At 41.4% G+C, this 21,296-nt stretch overlaps 1 protein-coding gene across 1 annotated transcript in view; it reads left to right on the top strand.

Moving 5' to 3' along the window:
• Positions 1–2,541: 2,541 nt before the first annotated feature.
• Positions 2,542–21,296, top strand: part of MAPK13 (mitogen-activated protein kinase 13) — a 34,729-nt gene continuing 15,974 nt past the window's right edge. The window contains exons 1-4 of the mRNA XM_026677861.2: positions 2,542–2,875; positions 6,184–6,313; positions 8,186–8,244; positions 18,614–18,722. Coding sequence (XP_026533646.1) covers positions 2,757–2,875; positions 6,184–6,313; positions 8,186–8,244; positions 18,614–18,722 — 417 coding nt within the window. The 5' untranslated portion in view covers positions 2,542–2,756. The remainder of the gene's footprint in view (positions 2,876–6,183; positions 6,314–8,185; positions 8,245–18,613; positions 18,723–21,296) is intronic.

Raw genomic sequence — 21,296 nt, 5'->3', positions numbered from 1 at the left:
CTCCATTCTTTATTATCCATTTGTCTCATTCCCTATAGTAAAAAGAAAAAAGAGTTTCTCCTGAAATCACTAATCAGAGTATGATGCCTTTCTATCATCCCCCTAAATTAACATTTAAAATAACACCTAATACCCAATCTAATTCTGCTTGGTACATTCTATCTACTAATTTTTAAAAAAGAAAATTAATAAATTCAAAATGATTAAATACATTACTAAACATTTCAATATTTTAATCTCTTATTAACTCTTAAACCATTCTAATTTTCTAGTTTTAAAATAGCCTTTATTTTGGGGGGAGGGGCTTAATTTCATTTTATGCCTATAAAACATGCTGGGACTTCCTATTGGGGGAGGCCATATTGTTGGAGAAATACGCTATTTATACTTGGCCAAATAAAAAAATAACACATCATGCTCACTGATCAAATTCCAATCTATAAACCAAACAAAATGATTGAAAACTTAAATCTCACAAAACAAAATATTTTTATTGGGAACAACAAAACTCAAAATTGTACTTAATGGGAGAGATGAGTCCATTTGCCGCCATTCCTATAGCTCCTGAGCATCAGGCCCCTCAGAGGCAGCCTCTCTCACCTCACCCCCGCATTATAAGCCTGCTCCAATCCTTTGGCCCACCATGCCCTTCAACGACCCAAGCTGAAGTGCTCATACCCCAGGCACCCAAGGTTAGATCTCTGGAACACCATATCCAAGTCCTGAAGGATCACAGTTGCACTCAACCCAGACAGTTTGGAAATAAGTTCTGACACCAGTTCTACCCTGCGTGTTCAAGATCTCTCCTATGTCTGATTAAAGCTTCTGAATCTCAGAAAATGGCTGACTTAAGACTTTTTTAATCAGTAAAATCACTATTTAATAAAGTGACATGCCATTATAACAAATTTCAGAATATTTTATGAAGCTTTTAAAAAAATACCACAATGAAGGTAAGTGGTGTTTGTAACCAGTTTTTCATCACAAAACTCAAAAGTAGCACTGCCACCTGTGATATTTGGAGATATCCTTGCAGTTTTGCTGGCAACCCTGTGGAAAAGATATACTCTTTTGTTTTCCATTAGGTGTTTTTACCCCTGACTTCCCTGTTAAGTTTACAACTCTGGAATTTCCTGGCTGTGTTCCTCCAAGAATTAACTAGGTGTGACTTTAGCTTTGGAATTCAAGCAAGGGCAATCAGGTGCTGCTTCTTCCCTGTCAAGATCAAACTTGAAATTGCCAGAATTAAGCCACTTTCTTTGTCGTTGGCCAGAAATAAGTCATTGTTGGTACACGTTTCTCGTAGCTGACATACCAGCAGATGTGTCTCCAGCCTGAAGAGCCTCCACTTGAACATTTTACAGGTGCTGCCACCTGCTGATATAAAACATATTTAAAAACATATTTAAACATATTTAAATTAAACACACTTGTTGCCTATAAAGTGGACTTATTTTTTTTAAAGACCTTTTCTCTCAATTGCAAAGCAGAAATTCTCCAAAATGCAGCCCAAGAATAAATAATAAATTTAGTTTATTTGGGATACAACTTAAATATTTAGATATTATATGACTATAAAAAAAACCTTTTCACTCATGACAGTCTTCTAAAAAACCTGGCCTACACACATGCTGATGTTAGTATAAGGTGTGACTTTTATAAAGCACTATATGTCCTTTGTTTAAGAACAAGGATGGAACGGTCCATGAGCATGACAAAATTGTCTGTGATTGTCATTCTCTGCAGGAACCTATTAACTGCAGACACACATTTTTCAGTATGACCAAACCTCTCATAATGACAGGCTGAATTAATTTATCCACCTAATTGCAAGCTCTCGCAACCGGCATGTGATTATGTGATCAAGGAAACGTACATGACTGGCAACTCAAAACAACTACCAGCAATGGATGACAGGCAGGAAAGTAATACCCAGTCAGCTGATTAACTCTTCCCCTTTAGATCATGACTGTCCACGTCTTACAAGATAACACGTTTCTCTTAAACTAGAAGTATTGTCCATTGCCTATTCAATCAACTGTATCCCAAATAGACTTATAAATTTCATGTATCAGAATTTTTGCTGCAGAAAACTTTTTTTTGCCTTTAAACTTCCAACATTCTCTCATCAACGTGTATTATCTGTCGTTGCATTACAGTAAAACTGTTCCAAGTGTTTGTTTGATGTTCTTTCTTACCGAAGGAGGAAGTGAGATCAACACATGAAATGTTAAACAGATGAATGAAGATTAAGTTCCATTGTTTGTATTTTATACTTTGATAAGTTTAATAAAATTATTAAAGTTTTAAAATATATATATACAAGGAATAAAAGTAAGCTACAGTAAGTATTTTAACTCATTTATGCTGCAAGTTTATTAAGACTTCATACAAGTATTGGTAGTAGCAGCAAATCTGTATTAGGCAGGCACGGCTGCTACTTCTATTACTATAAAAGCTACTACCTTTCACACAGAAAAGGTGAGTCCTTTGAAAGTACCTGCAAGGGGAGTGTCTAATTTGAAACCTGATTCCTTCCTCCTGAGCTGATGTGTGGGTAGAAGGAGGCGGGCTATAAGTCTCCTTGTCTCATCGTATACACTCATTGTTCACAACATAGCTGAGAAGGAAATCTACAGCTGACTTTCCTAAGAGAAGTTGTTTTTCTGTCTGCCTGAGTGTGGTAAAATTTGGATTGGCCCTGAGTTTCTTTGGAGCTTGGTGTACTGGAGAGTCCTACTCCAGGCACAGAGGAGATGAGCTGTACCAGGCGAAAAGGCTTCTTCAGGCAAGAAGTAAACAAGACAATTTGGGAACTTCCTAGACGATATACTGCTATCATCCCTGTAGGATCTGGGGCTTATGGCTCTGTCTGGTGAGTGGCTCTCTGAATCTCAGGGCTTTGGCAAAGTGGGAAGTGGGGATGGATATACAGGATCCTGGAATCCTAGATTTTGAGGAGGAATCACAGGGAATCACTTTATTTAACTCTGGTGAATATACATTTGCATTCTGGAAAAGAGATTTCGTTTCCTTCCGGCCACAGTTTTCAACGTCATTTTAAGTGTCAGTTGATCAGATATTGAAAGTTATCTGTGTATGGAAACCTTGAGAGTTTCCAAATGTCCTTTTTCTGCAAGGTCCCTTATTTTACAATTATTTGGTATCTTGATCTTTAAACAGGGTGAAGCACAAATACCATGCTGTGTTGTTTGTTTGCAGTTGGAAGGAAAATAATTCAGATATTGCTGGCATGACAAATTAATAAGGCGCATCTTCTAGCCCCATTTTATTTTCAGCTATTGGTTACATGCCATCAAGTCATTTTTGATTCCTTAGAGACCACACAGCTTAATTACTTCCAATACTCTACTTTGAAAATGCTATAGAAACACTAAGTTCATGATGATCAAATACACATAGTTTCAATTTTTCTTAGTAATAGAGATCTGCTTAAACTTTCCAGTTTCTACACTACAGTTTTTCAAGTTATTTGGACTTGGATTTTATATTTGACGTATGGAAAGTGGCTATAGCAATACATGGAATGATGTCTTGTTTTTGCAAAACATTTATAGCCAGAGAAAAATGATATTAATCTGCCAAAGATTTTCAGTATGATTGTGCTACACTGTTGTATGCAGAACACTTTTCCAGATGGGAATATGTTGGGATAACTCCCACAATTCTCCAGGCTGGTCAAAGTGTTATAGGACCTGGGACGAGTGCTGAGACGAAATAAGAATATGATATGGAGGAAAGAAGGGCCTCTTTCTTTTTGTACTTCCCAACACTGAGTCCAACAGTCCCAGTTGCTACTGTTATCAGACAAGTCTTGTTCCCATTAAACTATTCTGTCTGAACTACCCTCTGTGCTTCGGTTAAAGTACAGGGACTTTTACAGTGCACAGGTTCTTGGGCAGAAATGCCTGGAGCAGATGCTGTAACAGCCAGAGCCAGTGAGTCAATGCTTTTGTCATATAGAATATATTTGTGGGGTGGAGTTATTTTGTTTCTTTATATTATCCTGGCTTCTGAGCAAGATGTATCTCAAGTTAAAATTTACATCCATGATTTTTGCAGAAATTTCCACATGACTGCCTAATTTGAAATGTTAATTGTGTATTGACGTATTCTGACTAATGTCAGATGTAATATTTTGTAGATGCAGGCAGATATTAGAGAGATTTAAGGCATTTAAATGGTTTGTTTATAGCCATTCCTTTGTGTTTACGGTCAAGGGAATAAAAAGAACATTTATTTTGGATCTTTAACTGAGTTCAAATTCCTGAATATATATGTCTTCCTCAGAATTAAATGAACAAATGCCAAACATTAAATTCAAATATAATAAAGTTGGAGGGAATTCCTTCTGGATAAGACCCTATTGCTTTTTCTCATGACTAAGAAAGCTGTCTGTCCGTCTCACATATATCCAGTCTTGCATGAAGAGCAATGAATGAAACATGACAGGTTCATTGAGTGGCTACCTTCTTTAGTATTAGCCATTGTATTACAGCAAATACAAAACTGGTGGGTTGATTTTTCCCCACTTCTTTTGAAAAATGAAATAGGTGCTTCACTCATTGCATTAAAAAAAAAGTTTCTGGCATGTATTTGCGTCCCCATTCCAGTGAATGGTGTCAAAAATCTATCAACAATAATAGCAATGAAGATAAAGAATATTAATTAAAACAGAAATAAATCCAGATTGCAGGTCATGTTTAAATCAAATGATTAAATTAATAATTTAATAATAAATAGTAAACATTATTGTTTAACTATTAAAACCCAACCCAAGTGCTATATTCAGAAGATACATAACTAACTATCCATCCTGCTATTCCTCTTTTAGGTAAGAAATGTTATAACATTAAAGGTAAGAAAATTCAGTCAAAGAGTGAGAACCAGTGAGTTAAAAAAATAAAGGCAAGAAATTAAAACAAGGAAATCTAAATGTACTTGAGGTCATCATAATACACTCAAGCTCTTCACATCTTTCTGTCTTTGAACACTGTCTTTAATTTTTTTTTCCACCACATCATACATAAGTCCATACATTGTCTGTTGTTCTCTTAAGATTCTCATCTCTCTCTCCCTCTCTCCTTTTTTCAGGATCTCATCAACTTCATCTAATTACAACATTCTCTCTGCTCACATACTCTCCTTGATTTAGAATTATTTTTCAAAATGTATTCATTTCTCATTTGATAAAACTGTCTGAGCGTATATGATCATACATGTTGTATTTTGTACAGATCATTTTGTACTCAATTGTTTTAATTCACCCATTCATCTTTTTAATCCTACCCCTATCTCTTCTTGCTTTATGGTCTCTTCTTCAGTAACTCATTCCTACCTCATTTGCCTTCATTGACATTCCTTTCTAATGGTAAGGATATTGGTAGTCAACTGAGGCACATTTTGGCCAGAATGGCACAGTCAAAACTTAGTTTTACCTCAAGAATTCTCACACTATTCTATGCAAGCCAGGATCTCTAATCTAGAAACTAACTTCCAATACCAATATCCATATCCCACTTTTATCCTCCTCTTCCTGTTCTTCTTCTTCTCAGTTATACAGAGAGGAGACAATTATTTATTAAGTTTTAAGTGAATGTTAATACTAGGTGCTAAGAAATTATAGTTTAACAGTTTAAAACCTCCCCTTGAACTTTTTGATTGGTAATGTTACAAAATTTGCCGGGTAATACAAGATCCAATTTATGTAGACTCAACTTTATGCAAATGTTTCTATAAGCCAGATCTAAAATGCATAAAAGTGCATTTTTCATGTGTAGTGCAAATTAGTAGAGCTTGTAGATGAATTCCAGATCTACAAAAAAAAACCCTAGATTATGCAGTTTTCCAGAACGGAATAGTTAAATAAATCAGGAAGAATCTGCAGTCTTTGGTTCTTCAACATGTAAAAATGCAGTGGCAAACACATTTACCACTATGTGTTATGAACAAAGCCTTAAGTTTACATGGCAGTGTCCTTATACATATTGATATATGCAGAAATTCGGTGAATTTTCATCCAAATACTGCAGCAGTACAGTTATTCTTCCTAGACCATAAACTTCATTGAATAAATGAAGTTAAATATGGTTAGGATTTTACAGATCAGCATAATTCTTCCATGTAATTTCTTTCTGAATATTTTTCTCCAATTTGTCATAGTTCTGCAATTGATAAGAAAACAGGAGACAAAGTAGCTATCAAGAAGCTCTGTCGCCCGTTCCAATCTGAGATTTTTGCCAAAAGAGCCTATCGGGAACTCACACTGCTAAAGCACATGCAGCATGAAAATGTGAGTAGCTACATCTCTGTGTATGTTTGCTTAAACCCAAAAGAGTTCTCTGTGTTTTGCATAAATAACAACTGAATTGGAAAGAAAGAAAAGGCATAATTTCTATCTTCACCTGAGACAAAAATTCAAATAAATATCAAAATATGCATGCCCAGAAGAGTAAACAGCGTGCAGTAACAGCTTCTATGAAATGACTCATTTATCCCCACCTCTCAGTGGTGGGATTTAAATTTTTTTTACTACTGGTTCTGTGGGCATGGCTTAGTGGGCATGGCTGGGGAAGGATACTGTAAAGTCTCCAGTCAGAGGTGGTATTTGCCGGTTCTCTGAATTACTCAAAATTTCCACTACCGGTTCTCTAGAATTGGTCAGAACCTGCTGAATACCACTTCTGCCGCCTCTGATAGATCTCATTCATTCAAGTTGCTATATTGACTCAAAATTGGTGCCATACTAAGTTTGGACCATGAGTTAACCATATTTGCCAAGATGTATGACAACGAGCCAGACAAGTTCTAATATTTCCTTTTTCAACCTGATTGAGTTTTAGATATGTTGGATGCTTTGGAGTTCTGCAAATTGTAGCCCCAGTATGTCTGAAGCTAAAATTAGATGCAATAAACATTCTGTCCAGCAGATGAAAAGAGGGATATGTTTATAATACTCATTTTCAATAACAAGGATAACTTGTTATGACTTTAACATAGCTGAATGCCCTGGTCTGCCTACTGATAATCATATTTCAGTTTTTGCTGAAAGATTTAAGAGCCACATAATTGGTTGGATAAATTATACTTGGCAAAATGTAATTATCTACAATATGCTATGAATAAATCAAATACTCCCAAGCAGCTCCAGAGTGTAAAAACAAACCTACTTCATACTCTGCTGATGAGCTCCTAATAGTGATAGTTACTTCTTAACCCATTTTCTTTCATCCCTCCACCCCAATTTTCAAGCAATAGTGGACTTACAGTACCTTATACACGCTAGGCATTGCAATTACTGCCTGATACAGGTACTGAATTTCTGTACTTCAGGTTTAATGCTACTGCCTGATTTGTGGTTTGGGTAGAAATCTGATCCTTTCATACTATGCATTCATTAAGCTACAGGTTTTTTTTTAAATTAATAAGCTCTGTGCCAGCTAGCACAGCAAAAGTTTTATCAATTGCTAACTTACTGTAGGGCAAGTATAAGAACTGGTTGTAAATTACATCTAAGAAATTCCACTCCTGGCACCTTCTTTCCTGTGTCTGACACTCTGCTTTATTTTATGTAAGCAAGTCCTATGCACTATATGGCAAGGAGAGGCATGACACATCCCTAGTACATGACATCTTCTTGACATCAGTCTAGTGAATTGAAACTTCTTATTCTCTACATGAACCAGATGGGAATACTGCAGCATCATTTCGCATGACACTCTGTTAATGAAAATGTCTTTCTTTTCTAAATTCAGTAGTCTTTTGGGAATGGGAATCCAGGCTGAGTTCTAATAAGAATGAAACCTGTGCAAACAGAAATTCTGGCAGTTTTCTATAATTCCTATTTTCTCAGCTACAGTAAAGTGTCAGCTGTGGTGCAGCAGGCTCTAATTAATTTATAAATATTGGTGCATCCAGAACTTGAAACACATTCTGTACAACTATCCCTGGATTTATTCCCTGGTCTTGGAGCTTTTATGAGAACATCACAAAATACTGTATAAGATGTCCCCCCCGCTCCCAGCCCATTGCTTAGAAAGGCCTCAAGTTGCCAATGAACATGGCTTGTATTTCTGGTTGGGAAAGCAGAATGTTTTTATCATGTTAGATAGATATGTTCTTGTACTCTGCGTAAGCTAATATTCTGAGTCTACCTCTGCTGCAGGTTATTGGATTACTTGATGTCTTCACTTCAGCTACTTCATTCGATGGATTCCAGGACTTGTAAGTTTGCATTTTCTACCATATGATGTTCTATAGTTCTAGTGCAGAATTATAACAGAACAAGGGAGTGGAAAGGCAGGAGACTCTGCTGCTGCATTTCAGATAAATGGTTGTTCCATCTTCTCTTAAACATCTCTAGTGTTGGAGCAAGTCGTTCCACTGATTAATTGTTCTAACTGTCAGGAAATTTCTCTTTAGTTCTAAGTTGGTTTCCTCCTTGGTTTGCTTCCATCCCCTGCTTCCTGTTCTGCTTTCAGGTGGTTTGAAGAATAGGTTGATCCTCTCTAAAAGAATTGCTTTTAAAGAGAGCACAACAGCTTGGTCCCTTAATCATTTTCTCTCAAAATCTATTATTTTCAAACATGGGACTATACAGGTTCTGTCACTGAGTTTAGCAACAAATAAATAAATATCCATATATGTTATATAAGGCATAGGGCCTGGATACTTCAGGGACCACGTTTCCCGTAACATTTCTCTAGCTGATTCAATCCCACAGTCTTGATGTGCTCCAGATTCCTTAATTAAACAATATCATTTATTGGAACCAGTGGTGGGATTCAATTTTATTTTACTACCAGTTCTGTGGGCGTGGCTTGGTGGGCCACCCCACTAACCTGCTTTCCAGCTCTGTTCTCCTGTGCAGGGCAACAAAAGAAGACCCAGCCGATCAGCTGGGACTCGGGAGGCAGAGAATAGATGGGGGTGGGGCCAGTCAGAGGTGGGATTTGCTGGTTCTCCGAACTACTCAAAATTTCCACTACCAGTTCTCCAGAACCGGTCAGAATCTGCTGAATACCACCTCTGATTGGGACCCTGGAAGCATGTTTTCTCTGTAGCAGTTCCTGCCCTCTGAATGAAGTTCCTTCCAAGATCCAAATTGCTCCTACCCTAGTATTGTTTAAAAGAGTTGTGGAAAAACTGGCTCTTTTTCCAGGCCTTTGGTTAGGAAGAATAATACCTCTCACTTCACTGTGTTTGTCATTTTTATCTTTGTCATTTATGTTTTAGTGATCTTATTGTAATATCTTATTATTGTGAATAGTTGACAGTCAGGTGCTATACAGGTTTAATAAATTATGGTTGGTCATATAGTCAGCCAGAAGTTGGATTTGGCATTCTTATTCACTTATTGAGTCCTTCCCAAGGACTTGGAATAGGTAGTTGTTGTTATTTGATGATATTAAAGGTGTCCTCACAAGCTGCTCCAACTAAAATTGCCTTTTGCAATTGAGTGATGATGATTTTGTCAATGCTGATTGTCTTCAAATGGTGCTCCAGATGTTTTGGGGTTGTACTCAAGGTGCGACTTTTGTCGCAGTTGTTTTACTTCTATTTGCAGATGTTTGTATTTTGTTATTTTCTCCAGTTTTTTCCTCTACTATTCTGTTCTGCTGTCTCTGGGTACCACAGTACTACATCCACTATCTAGACTTGTCTTTCTTATCAAGTTCAGTCTAAGGTTTTGTATGACAGGTGTTGGTCTGGTTAAATTCTAAAGTTCCAGAGCACTTCAATTTATTCAATTTCTATTATTTGGTTGGTTTTGTGATGTCACCAGTTTTTGCTTGCAAGCAGATGGTATGTCTTGCAGATATTCCAGTGCACCGTTGTTACTTCTTTGTCATGCCATTCTTTTTAGTCAGACAGTGTGATCTTCTTGCAGCAGCTAATTAGCTGTTCCACTATTTCTTCAGCTTTTATTATTATTGTGGTAGGCTGCATAGTCAGCCAGACATTTAGATTGGATTTGGCATTTTTTAATCCTCCTAATGAGTCCTTTCCAAGGACCTGGAATAGGCAGGTGTTGCTTGAGGGTATTGAGGTTGGTTGCACAGTCAGCCAGATGTTTATATTGGATTGGATATTTTTATGAGGGGTGGGCTGCTATGGGTTCGCATGGGTTTTGGCGATCCTCTAGCTAAGATTCTGCGCAGTTCAGCGAACCAGTAAATCCCACTCCTGGCTGGCCCCACGCGGCCCATTTTGGATGTCAGGTAAGTAAAGGGCCCATGTTTTCGCCCTCCCAGAGGGTCGAGGAAAGCTTCCAGAGCCCAGGGAGGAGAAAAACGCTCCCCCGCTGTGGTGCAGCAGGCCGACTAGGCCAGAGACCTCCAAACTTGGCAACGTTAAGACTTGTGGACTTCAACTCCCAGAATTCTCCAGCCAGCATAGCTGGCTGGAGAATTCTGGGAGTTGAAGTCCACAAGTCTTAACGTTGCCAAGTTTGGGGATCTCTGGACTAGGCCACGCCCACCATGGCCACATCCACCCAGCAACGAGGCAGAAAACTGGTTGGTGAAATGTTTGAAGCCCACCCCTGATTTTTACACATTTAGTAAATCCTTGCCTGGAATAGTCAGATATCATTGTTTGATGGTGTTAATGATATTGTCACAGGATGTAAGCTGTTCCAAGTAAAGCTGCCTTTTGCAATTGACTGATGGCAAATTTGACAATGCTGGTTGGTGTTTCAATTGTTTTGGTATTGCACCCAGGGTGGCTACTACTATTGGTACAATTGGTAATACTACAGAACTTTTGCAACAGTCATCTAATCACAAATCTTTGTATTTTGTAATTTTCTCCAGTTCTTTCTCTTCTCGTCTGCTATCTTCAGATAGTGCCATCTCCATTATCCAGACTTTTTTGTCTTTTTAAAATCAACAATTTAAATCAACAATTGCTAGGTCTATAGTGTTATATGGCATATGCTTGTCTGAAGTCCCAGAGTACTCCAGTTTCTTCATTTTCTAACAACAAACATGATGAAGTGGCAATAATGGTGCATTGGAATATCTGCAATTATATATATAATAATATATAAGCAAGAACTGGTGGGACCACAGCACAGACAAAGTGTTATTATCATATATACACAAACAAACATGAAATCACAACTTTAGTTGGTATTGGCCTTCATACACACCAAGTTCTTCCCAAGAACTTTTGTTGTAATGTATCAGCATAGTATATCCTGGATACAAGCAGTGTGGGCTTTTGCAATTGACAGATGGACATTTTGTCAATACCTATTTTATTGTTGTTGTTGCAAAGTACACATTAGTTTTTACATACAATTTAGCATCCTGGAAATTTTGTCTTTAACTGTTGCTTTTAAATTACAAATTTTCTGGGGCCAATCTAGTGAAACAATTGTTAACCGTATCAGATGTTCTGTCTCTCTCTTTTTTTAAACTGCTCCTATTGGATCCCAATTTCCCAAATGAAGAAATGGTATTTTCACCCTGCCGTGCATTTTTTCAAATGGAGCTTTGATTACAGAGATTTACATTTGAAAATAGAAGACATGGGAGGAGAATATGTTTTCTACCAGAACTGGCATCCCATAACAACCTTTTATCCTCGTAATATTTTAATATTTAATATTTATACAAAAAAAATACCTGCTGAGAGCAATTTGTGTCATACAAAAGCCAATCAGGACTTTGAATATAATCTGTATTATGGGATTGGCAATATTTAATAAAATCTGAGATGATTGATTGGTGAGATATTTATAATACATTCATTAATTCATCATAAATCATAATTGGAGGAGACATTAGAGGTCATCTCATAAAACTTTCTTGATGCATGATTTAAAATGCAAAACATGTTACATTGTGTTGACACAATCAAGCTTCTATATAAATGCCTTTAATAAAGACTGCTACATTTTAGGGTAACAACTAGTAGAATCTAAACGACTAGTAAAATCTACACTGATACCTTTTTTTTTACATTTCATGGCAGTTGATTTTTTTCCATTAAAATTGGTACAGTTACTTTTAACATTTAGCTTAGGATGTGCTTTCCTGTAATGTTATGCATCTGTCATTTTTATATTCTTTGAAGGAACAATGAGTACTAAACAACATGCACAAATCTAAACTAATCACATAAATTTAAAAGAAAAACAATGTATCAGCAGCACTAAAGCAAAATATGAAGATATAATATTCAAATATGGGGTGTCATGGGCTAGTCGTTTTTTTCAAAGTCTTTAAACAAAATAACACATAGTTATGGTATTTGTTTAATGCACATTGTGCAGAGTACAACTTGTGAGTATATTTTTTTAAAAAATTGCTGTTGTTTTCTGATATTCTTGCTAATTCTACTATTCTGAAATTGGATGGAAGTGGGGCACAGGGTGAAATAGGAGGGGACAATAACTGGTTTTCATTAGTAATAAGAGAGAATGAAACTGCTGTCAACAGGACTTTCAGAAGTAGACAAAATAATGAAGAAGCAGTCAAAATAGAACTCATTCCCCTTGTCCCAGTGATGGGAACAATAACGTACAGAACCATACAAGATACGTTTTGATAGAAGACCCATAATGCACCCAACGTTGACAGAGCTAGCAAAATCCAACTCTCTTCCCCAGGTTAAGTCAACCATCTCTGCAGCACTGAGCAGCAATCTTGTTTTTGAAAAATAAGTCTAGTGTTCTTTCAAAACGGCACTAAGCCTTGTCTTTATAAGAAGCCTGCATAACATCTGACAAACACTTCAGGGAGAACCAATCTGACAGAATGTCAGGCAAGTACCTTTGTGGAAGCTGTTCTGTACTATTCATTAACATTCTTGTAAACACCCGTTCTGATTGGCTAAGATGCGCAGCAATCCGATTGGCCGAACGAGCCGCACTGATTGGCCCGCGGAGAATCTCCCGCGATTGGAGGAAACCGATCGCGGGAGATTCAAAGCGATGTCATTGGCCGCGGCTTGGCCGGCTAGTTCTATAAAAGCCGCTGCATGCCCTAGCCGCACCGAGCCGATCTTGGGACCAAATAAAGAGCTGAAACTGGTCACTGACTCCCCAGCTTCCTTACGCACGGCGAACATAACACTGGCGACGAGGGTGGGATCGCGGAACTGATACCCACTGAGCACGTGGCACCGAGAACACAAGATTGACAGAGATGGCCAGCCTCACACCGCCCGCACCCTTTAACCAAGCTACTGAGGACTGGGAATCGTGCATTGATCGGTTCCTGATGTTCCTAGAGAGTAGCAACCTCAAGGATGCAAACGGGCAGAAAAAAAGGGCCGTTTTCCTGACACACTGCGGGCCTGCAGTGTTTAAAATGGCAAAAGCCCTCACGAAACCAGAGGATGTGAAGGCGATGGACTGGGCCGATCTCGAGCCGCTGTTAAAAAGCCACTATGCCCCCGCTGTGCCCACCCTCATCAGGCGGCATGACTTCTACAGGTGGGACCAGAAGCCGGGAGAGAACATTAGCGACTTCGTGGCAGATCTGCGAAATCTGGGAGGCATGTGCGGCTTCACGGACATGGACGAGGCATTACGAGACCACGTCGTCCTTGGGCTCAGAGACACAGTCCTACAAAGCCGGCTGATGGCAAAGGGCGACATCCCCCTCGCTGACGCCCTCGCCAAGGCCACCGCAGCCGAGGCGACCCGAAAATCAGCGGCCCGAATGCGGAGACCCGACACCGGGGACCGAACCACAGTTTCTGAGGTGACCCCGATGGCCAAGGCGCATCCAGAAGCAAGCCGCCAAGCAACCACCACCCACCATGGCGACCTCGACTCCGCCTCCGACACCACGGACGAAGAGGAGGACATCCATCAACTCCAGACAGAACGAGACCGGCGCGAACGGTGGAGTCGTAAGTCGGGACTCCAATGTGCCGGGTGCGGGGGCGACCACCCTCGATCGGAGTGCCGGTTTTTCGATGCAACCTGCCGGCAATGCAACAAGAGAGGCCACATCGCCCAAGTCTGCCGGTTCAAGAAAGCCTACAGCCCCCGACGACGAGACAGCAGCGGCCGGAGACTGGACGGCACCCCCCCAGGACAAGGGACCACCAAACCGAGCGTCGCTGGAACCGGGATGGATGGGACCGGAGGAACGGCGAGAACCGACAGAGAGGAGACCCACCAGACGGTCATCATCAGCCATTCTTCCAGCACGGACGCCCAAAAGGTATACGTGGAAGTGGGCATCGAGGGCAAGCCATGCAAAATGGAGGTGGACTCCGGGTCCTACCTCTCCATGGTTGCATGGCAGGAAATCAAGCGCCTGGTGCCCACCATCCACAAGAAGGGGCTGGAGAGCCAGAAGTTAATCCTAAAGGACTACCAAGGGAACCGCATCCCTGTAGTCGGAACAGGATAGTTTGAAGTCACATTCAAAGGGCGCACAGCAAGACTTCCCCTGACCGTCGTGGACCAAGACTGACCCAGCCTATTGGGACTACAGTGGTTCACGCCGCTCGGGATCGAAGTAACGGGAATTGACCACATCGCAGAGGCGGATTGGGAGGAGCAACTCGCAAGGGACTTCCAGGAAGTGTTCGACGGCACCCTAGGCAAGTACCGAGGGCCCCCTATTTCATTCAGCCTAGACCCCAGCGTCCCCCCGATACGCCTAAAGCCACGGCGGGTACCCTTCGCACTCCGCCCAAAGATCGATGAGCAGATAGACAAACTCATCAAACAAGGGGTCCTAGAGCCAACCGACCACGCCCGGTGGAAGACCCCAATAGTCACCCCAGTCAAGCCCGATGGGTCAGTGAGAATCTGTGGGGACTATAAGGCCACCCTAAACTGCGCCTTACAACAAAGCGCCTACCCCATCCCAGTAGTGCAGCACCTCCTTCACTCACTGGGGGGAGGCAAGGTTTGCGCGAAACTCAACCTGGCACAAGCCTACCAACAATTGCCGGTCGACGCGGAAACCGCCGAGGCGCAAACCATAGTAACCCACCGGGGGGCTTTCCGCTGCAAGAGGCTCCAGTTCGGAGTCAGCGTAGCGCCAGGAATTTTCCAGAGCCTCATGGAAAGACTCCTGCAAGGAATCAAGGGGGTGGTGCCCTACTTCGACGACGTGCTGGTGTCAGCAGCCAACCGAAAGGAACTGGAGGGTGGCCTGAGGGAGGTACTACAAAAATTCAAAAACGCGGGGCTAAAAGTCAAAAAAGAAAAATGCCAGCTGTACACTGAGAGGGTCGAGTTCCTGGGATATCTCCTAGACCGGCACGGGATTCACCCAACCCAAAAAAAAATCAGAGCCATCAAAGAAGCCCCCAGGCCAAAGAATAAAACGGAATTGCAGGCGTTTCTGGGACTGATTAATTTCTATAATGTGTTCTTACCCCAAAAGGCGACCGCGGCGGAACTGTTGCATAGGCTGCTGGATAAAACAGCAACCTGGACCTGGGGGGGACGCGAGGAAGCTGCTTTCAACAGAACAAAGGACCTGCTCACATCGGATGCTGTCCTCATCCAATACAACGAGACCCTACCACTAGCCGTCACATGCGACGCATCACCTTTCGGCGTCGGAGCAGTCCTCAGCCACATCCTCCCCGACGGAAAAGAAGCACCCATCACCTTCTTTTCAAGAACTCTCTGAAAACCAGAAAGAAATTACAGTCAGCTGGACAAAGAGGCTCTGGCAATCGTCGCCATTGTCAAGAGGTTCCACGAGTACCTCTATGGCAGGACCTTCACCATCATCACCGACCACAAGCCGCTGCTGGGAATCCTGGCAGGGAACAGGGCCACCCCGAACATTCTATCTCCAAGAATGACAAGGTGGTCCGAATTCCTTGCTGCCTACAGCTACCGGTTAACCCACCGACCCGGTAAGAAAATTAGCCACGCAGACGCCCTGAGCCGCACGCCGCTACCCGACCTGGACGCTGACCCAGCACCTACAACATCCACCCTCAGCATAGAGAATCTACCCAACCTGCCTGTAACCGCGTCAGACATTGCCCGCGAAACCAATAAAGACAAACGTCTGGCGCGGATTTTGCATTGGGTAGAGAAAGGGTGGCCGGAAAAAGACGACGACGAACAATTCAGGATGTTTCGGAACCGACAAACAGAACTGTCCTTACAGAAAGGTTGTTTACTATGGGGGGATAGGGTTGTCATCCCAGAAAAACTACAAGAAAGGGTTTTGGAATTATTGCATGAGGGACACCCGGGCATCGTTAGGACTAAAGCCCTGGCCAGGAGTTACACCTGGTGGCCAGGAATGGACAGGCAAATCGAGGCTTGGGTGGCGGCATGCAGACAATGCCAAGAATCCAGGCCAAGCCCCCCCTCCGCCCCAATCCTGGAATGGGAAACCCCCAGGGGACCATGGTCCAGGATCCATATAGATTTCGCCGGACCTACGAAGGGGCACACCTTCCTCATCACGGTAGATGCTTACTCCAACTGGCTGGAGGTAAGCAACATGAAAACTACCACCACGGAGGCCGTCACCAAAGAACTCAACAAACTATTCTCCACCCACGGCCTCCCAGATGTCATTGTATCAGATAACGGGCCCCAATTTACCTCACTGGAATTCGAAAAATTCCTAGCGGAACGGGGAATACGGCATGCGCTGACAGCGCCGGCACATCCGGCGGCGAACGGGAGGGCGGAACGAATGGTTCAATTTACGAAAAAAACTCCAAAAAAATAGAAACCGGGGAAATACAGGAGAAAATTAATAAAATGCTATTCATACAACATATAACCCCTAACACGACAACCAACAAAAGCCCGGCAGAACTACTAATGGGGAGGAAACTAAGGTCCCCACTCGACAGACTGCACCCCACATACAACCCAGAAAACCCCCCCGACTCATCCAGCAAACACCGAACATTCACACCAGGAGACGCAGTATACGCAAAAAACCTCACAGGGGACCCACTCTGGGTACCAGCAACCATAACCCAGGTGACAGGTCCCCGCTCGTACCGGCTACAGACAACCGACGGTCGAGCATGGAAAAGACACATCGATCAATTAAGATCAAGAATCAACACAGGAAATACAATCGACACGCAAAAAGAAACCACAGGGGGAAGGGGAAACCCCGACATCAGCCAAGAGGGGAGGGAAAACCCCGGAAACCAAAACAGCCAACCCTAACAAGAAGGGAACCAAGAATACTCACCAACCATGACAGGAACAGACGAACAGCTCGAGGCCTCACCTGGGAGAAGCAGCCAAGCCAGCTCAACCAGCCCAGAAAGACTAGGCGGGAGCAACAAAGCCAACAGCTCAACCAACCCGAGCAAACCGGGAGAGAGCTGCGGCGAAAGGCCTGGCTCAACCTTCCAGGCGGTTCCATCAACGAGGCGAGGAGCGACACAGGACCCGACCGAACCGCTCAGAGACCAGACACCAACTAACCTGCGCAGGTCCAGTCGACAAGTAGGGAGCCCCGCCTACTTACGAGACTACGTCACGTAGGACCCTACCAAGAGGGGAGGGGTGTTCTGTACTATTCATTAACATTCTTGTAAACACCCGTTCTGATTGGCTAAGACGCGCAGCGATCCGATTGGCCAAACGAGCCGCACTGATTGGCCCGCGGAGAATCTCCCGCGATTGGAGGAAACCGATCGCGGGAGATTCAAAGCAATGTCATTGGCCGCAGCTTGGCCGGCTAGTTCTATAAAAGCCGCTGCATGCCCTAGCCGCACTGAGCCGATCTCGGGACCAAATAAAGAGCTGAAACTGGTCACTGACTCCCCAGCTTCCTTACGCACGGCGAACATAACAGAAGCTATGTCCCTGGTGATTACTACAGTCCAGATTGAAATGGAGGGCAGTCCCTGTGGTTTCAGGGTGAGAGGCTAACCTAACCTGTAGCAGCTTAGATGGCCACTAGAAAATAGACAGGTTCAAAATCCTGACCATCACCAATATCATCAATGAAGCATGCTAGAATGTATCCAGAGCAAGAATTGCATTGGTAGAAGATGGAGAACATCACTTTAAGCTGAAACATTTCATTTTAAGATTACTTTAAGCTGCCATAGGTGTGGGTTGGGGATATAAAAGCAATATCATAAGGAAATGTTTGTGTTATGGTTTGTACCATAGTTAAGGATTTCAAAGTTGACTCTTACCTCTATATAATTAGTAACTACATAAGAAGTCAGTGCAAATCAACTGGGCCTTAGCTGCCAGTCAATAGCTATTCTATCTGGTAGTCCCTTGTGTTGTATGGATAAACACAGAGCCAGGAATTGAAAAGCATAGATTAAATGGATCTCAAAAGCCAGCAGTATGAGTCTCACATCAACTAAACTATTAGACAATAGACTTATTTTAGACATAGATGTAGTGGTTTCAGAGAAATTCAGAGGATTTTGTTATGGGCTGCAGTAAAAAAAGATTAAGTTGCAATAACATTGTTTGCTACAGTATTTGATTTAATGAGATAAAGTTATTGTTCTCATTCCTGGTTCTAAAATACACCCCTGCACTCTTATTTTCAGAAATGGAATTTTATAAAATCAGTAAGAGTCTTAGAACTATTTAACTACATTATACCTTACATCTTTATCTGATACTTACCTTTTACATTTTTTTTAGTTACCTGGTGATGCCATACATGCAGACAGATTTACAAAAGATAATGGGACACCAATTCAGTGAGGAAAAGATTCAGTATCTGATCTACCAGGTTTTGAAGGGCTTGAAGGTAAGTAACTTCATAAACATTCAGAACAGAAATTTCTGCCAGGCTACTTCATGTCTTTAGCATCTTTGTAGTGGCAACATCTTTTATTAGATTTTGAACACCTAATTAACTGTAGGATTGAAAGGAGCAAAAGGAATCATACAGTCTAGTTCCCTGCCTAGTACATGGCTGTACTTTAGCATCCCTGACCAAGAGTCATCCAGCTTCCTTTAAAGACTTCCAATCCAAGAATACATGCCTTGCTGAAAGACTCTTACTGTAGCCTAGAGGTCTCCAAACTTGGCAACTTTAAAACTTGCGGACTTCCAGTTGAAGTCCACAAGTCTTAAAGTTCCTAAGTTTGGGGACCCCTGGTAACGTACACCATTTTTTCTTATCCTGTCTTCTGAAATGACTCTAAATATTTCTGCCCTGTCTTCCATATAATAGCTCTTCAGATATGGAGACAGCCACAGTATCTCTCTGCAAACTTTTCTTCTCAAGTGAAAAATAATATCCAGCACCAGCTGTTTCTCCTATATTTTTCTATCCAAGCCATCTTATTGTCTTGGTTGCTGTTTTGTGAATAACCTCTTAAAATTATGGCACTGAAAACTATTCAAGGTGAAGTCTTAACCAATGCAGAATAGAAGGGAATGATTTTCTTGATTTGATATGCAATGTCTGTTGATGTGGCAGATCAGATGCCATTTCTTTTTGGCAAATGCCTTTTGGCTCATAATAATTTTATAATAAATCCACCAAGACATTCGGATTATTTGTCTTGGTGTGAAGTATGCTCTGCTAGTTGCTATAACCAAGCATTTGGTTTTTCCTATGTGAATGAAAGATTTTACTTCTGTCCCAGTTGAAATTAATTGTGCTGGTTTCTGCCCATCTCCTCAACTTTTCAAGATGCTCTCTTAGGCATTTGCTATCTTCCCATATATTTGTTATCTAAAAATGTGATAATTACTTTTTTCTAATCTCTCATTCTAGATAGTTGTTGAACAACACAGGGTCTAACCCACTTGACACTTTCCCTCAACACAATACACAGTCACCCTTTGTATCTGTCAGATCTTTACCTGAAAGTGATATTTTTCCCTAAACATGAATCTCTCCAAGTTCTTTTTAGAAAGCTTTATTAAAATGAAAGCAGATGTAGAAAAAGAATAATGCACCTCTGCAACAATTCCTTCCAGCCTGATAGTGAGTCACTGACATGACGGCACTCATGGGGTGTGATTGTACAAGCTCTGTTTCCGTCTAAAAATAGCATAAGCCCGTCAACTTTGTGTCATTTTCTCTATTAAGGTCTTATGACAAAAGCCTTGCCTAATGGTTTGCTGAAGTCAAGCTACATTCCTATAATAAATAAATTAACCACTTTGTCCAAAAGCATCTACTTCATTTGGCATTATTCCTTTTCGATGAACACTTGCTGGCTTCTGCCAAGTAATTTATTGATTTTTAATTCTCCTTAAACAGCTTTTTAATCATCTATTGCAGAGTTTTGTCATGTGTCAATTACAGGCTTACTGGTTGGTAATTATTCTGGTCTTTCCCTCCCCCTCCCCCTCCCCCCTTCCTTTGTGAAGATCAGAACAACATTTGCCCTTCTCCATTTTCCATAATTTCTCTAAGATCACAGAAAAGGGCTTGGAGGTAACATCTGCAAACTCTTTCATGATTTTCAGATGCAGCTGGTTTGACCCAGAGATTTACACATGTTCACAGAAGTCACATGCTCCCTAATGGATTGCCACTCCTCCCTAGAGGGAAATCTCTTTTAATAGAGCAAGGAATAAATATATCACAAGGAAGATGAAAGGGGGAAAAAAAGAGGTTGAAAGGGGCCTTTTTTCCATTTGTCATCTGCTACTACATTACCATTTCTCTAACAAGTGGTCTCAAGCTCTTTCCTTTTTCTTCATTTACTATTGTAATGGCCAGGGGGGGAAAAAACCCTTCTTGTTGCTTTTACTTCCCTTGTGACTTTAAAATTCTTTTGTACTTTAGCCTTTTGGACTTCCACCTACCTCCTGCGTGATTATATCGAGGGATGTGCTTGCAAGAGCTGGTTGTTAAACTTCCTGGAATTTTGATATAAAGGCCCTTAAATCCTTAATTCGCTTTGCATACTTACGTCCACATGAGGTGGACCTTATCATTTACAGTACCTGGAGTTTCTCAACTCAGAAGCATCTCCCATTTCTGCATCATTCCCATCCACAGCATCTGGCTTGTAGCCAAGATGGCTTGGTTGTAAGCAAGATGGCTATTATCTCTGTATTGAATTGTTCATTATCAGCGTCCTCACCTTGGTTCACATCTCCTATCATACCCATCCAGTGGTGATGACACCTCCTGGAGATTCTGGGGCTAGTCGTTCAGCTTATGAGAAAGTCATCAGTAATGGAAGATTGCCAGAGCTCATGACTTAGCAAAAATAAGGCAGGAGAAAACAGTAGGAAAAAGAGTTTATTTCACCAGAGTCCCTCTCACAAAAATAAAAGGCCTCATCAGGGTTGCCTTTGCTTGTTGATAAGAAGCTCTGAGAAATTCTACAATATTTCTATTGGATTATTTTTC

The sequence above is a fragment of the Notechis scutatus genome, chromosome 3 (assembly GCF_049901735.1).
Source record: "Notechis scutatus isolate UNSWTSFEM ecotype Mainland chromosome 3, rNotScu1.2, whole genome shotgun sequence".
Lineage (NCBI taxonomy): Eukaryota > Metazoa > Chordata > Lepidosauria > Squamata > Elapidae > Notechis > Notechis scutatus.
The sequence above is the reverse complement of the archived record's forward strand: the minus strand, read 5'-3'. Positions and strand labels throughout refer to the sequence as shown.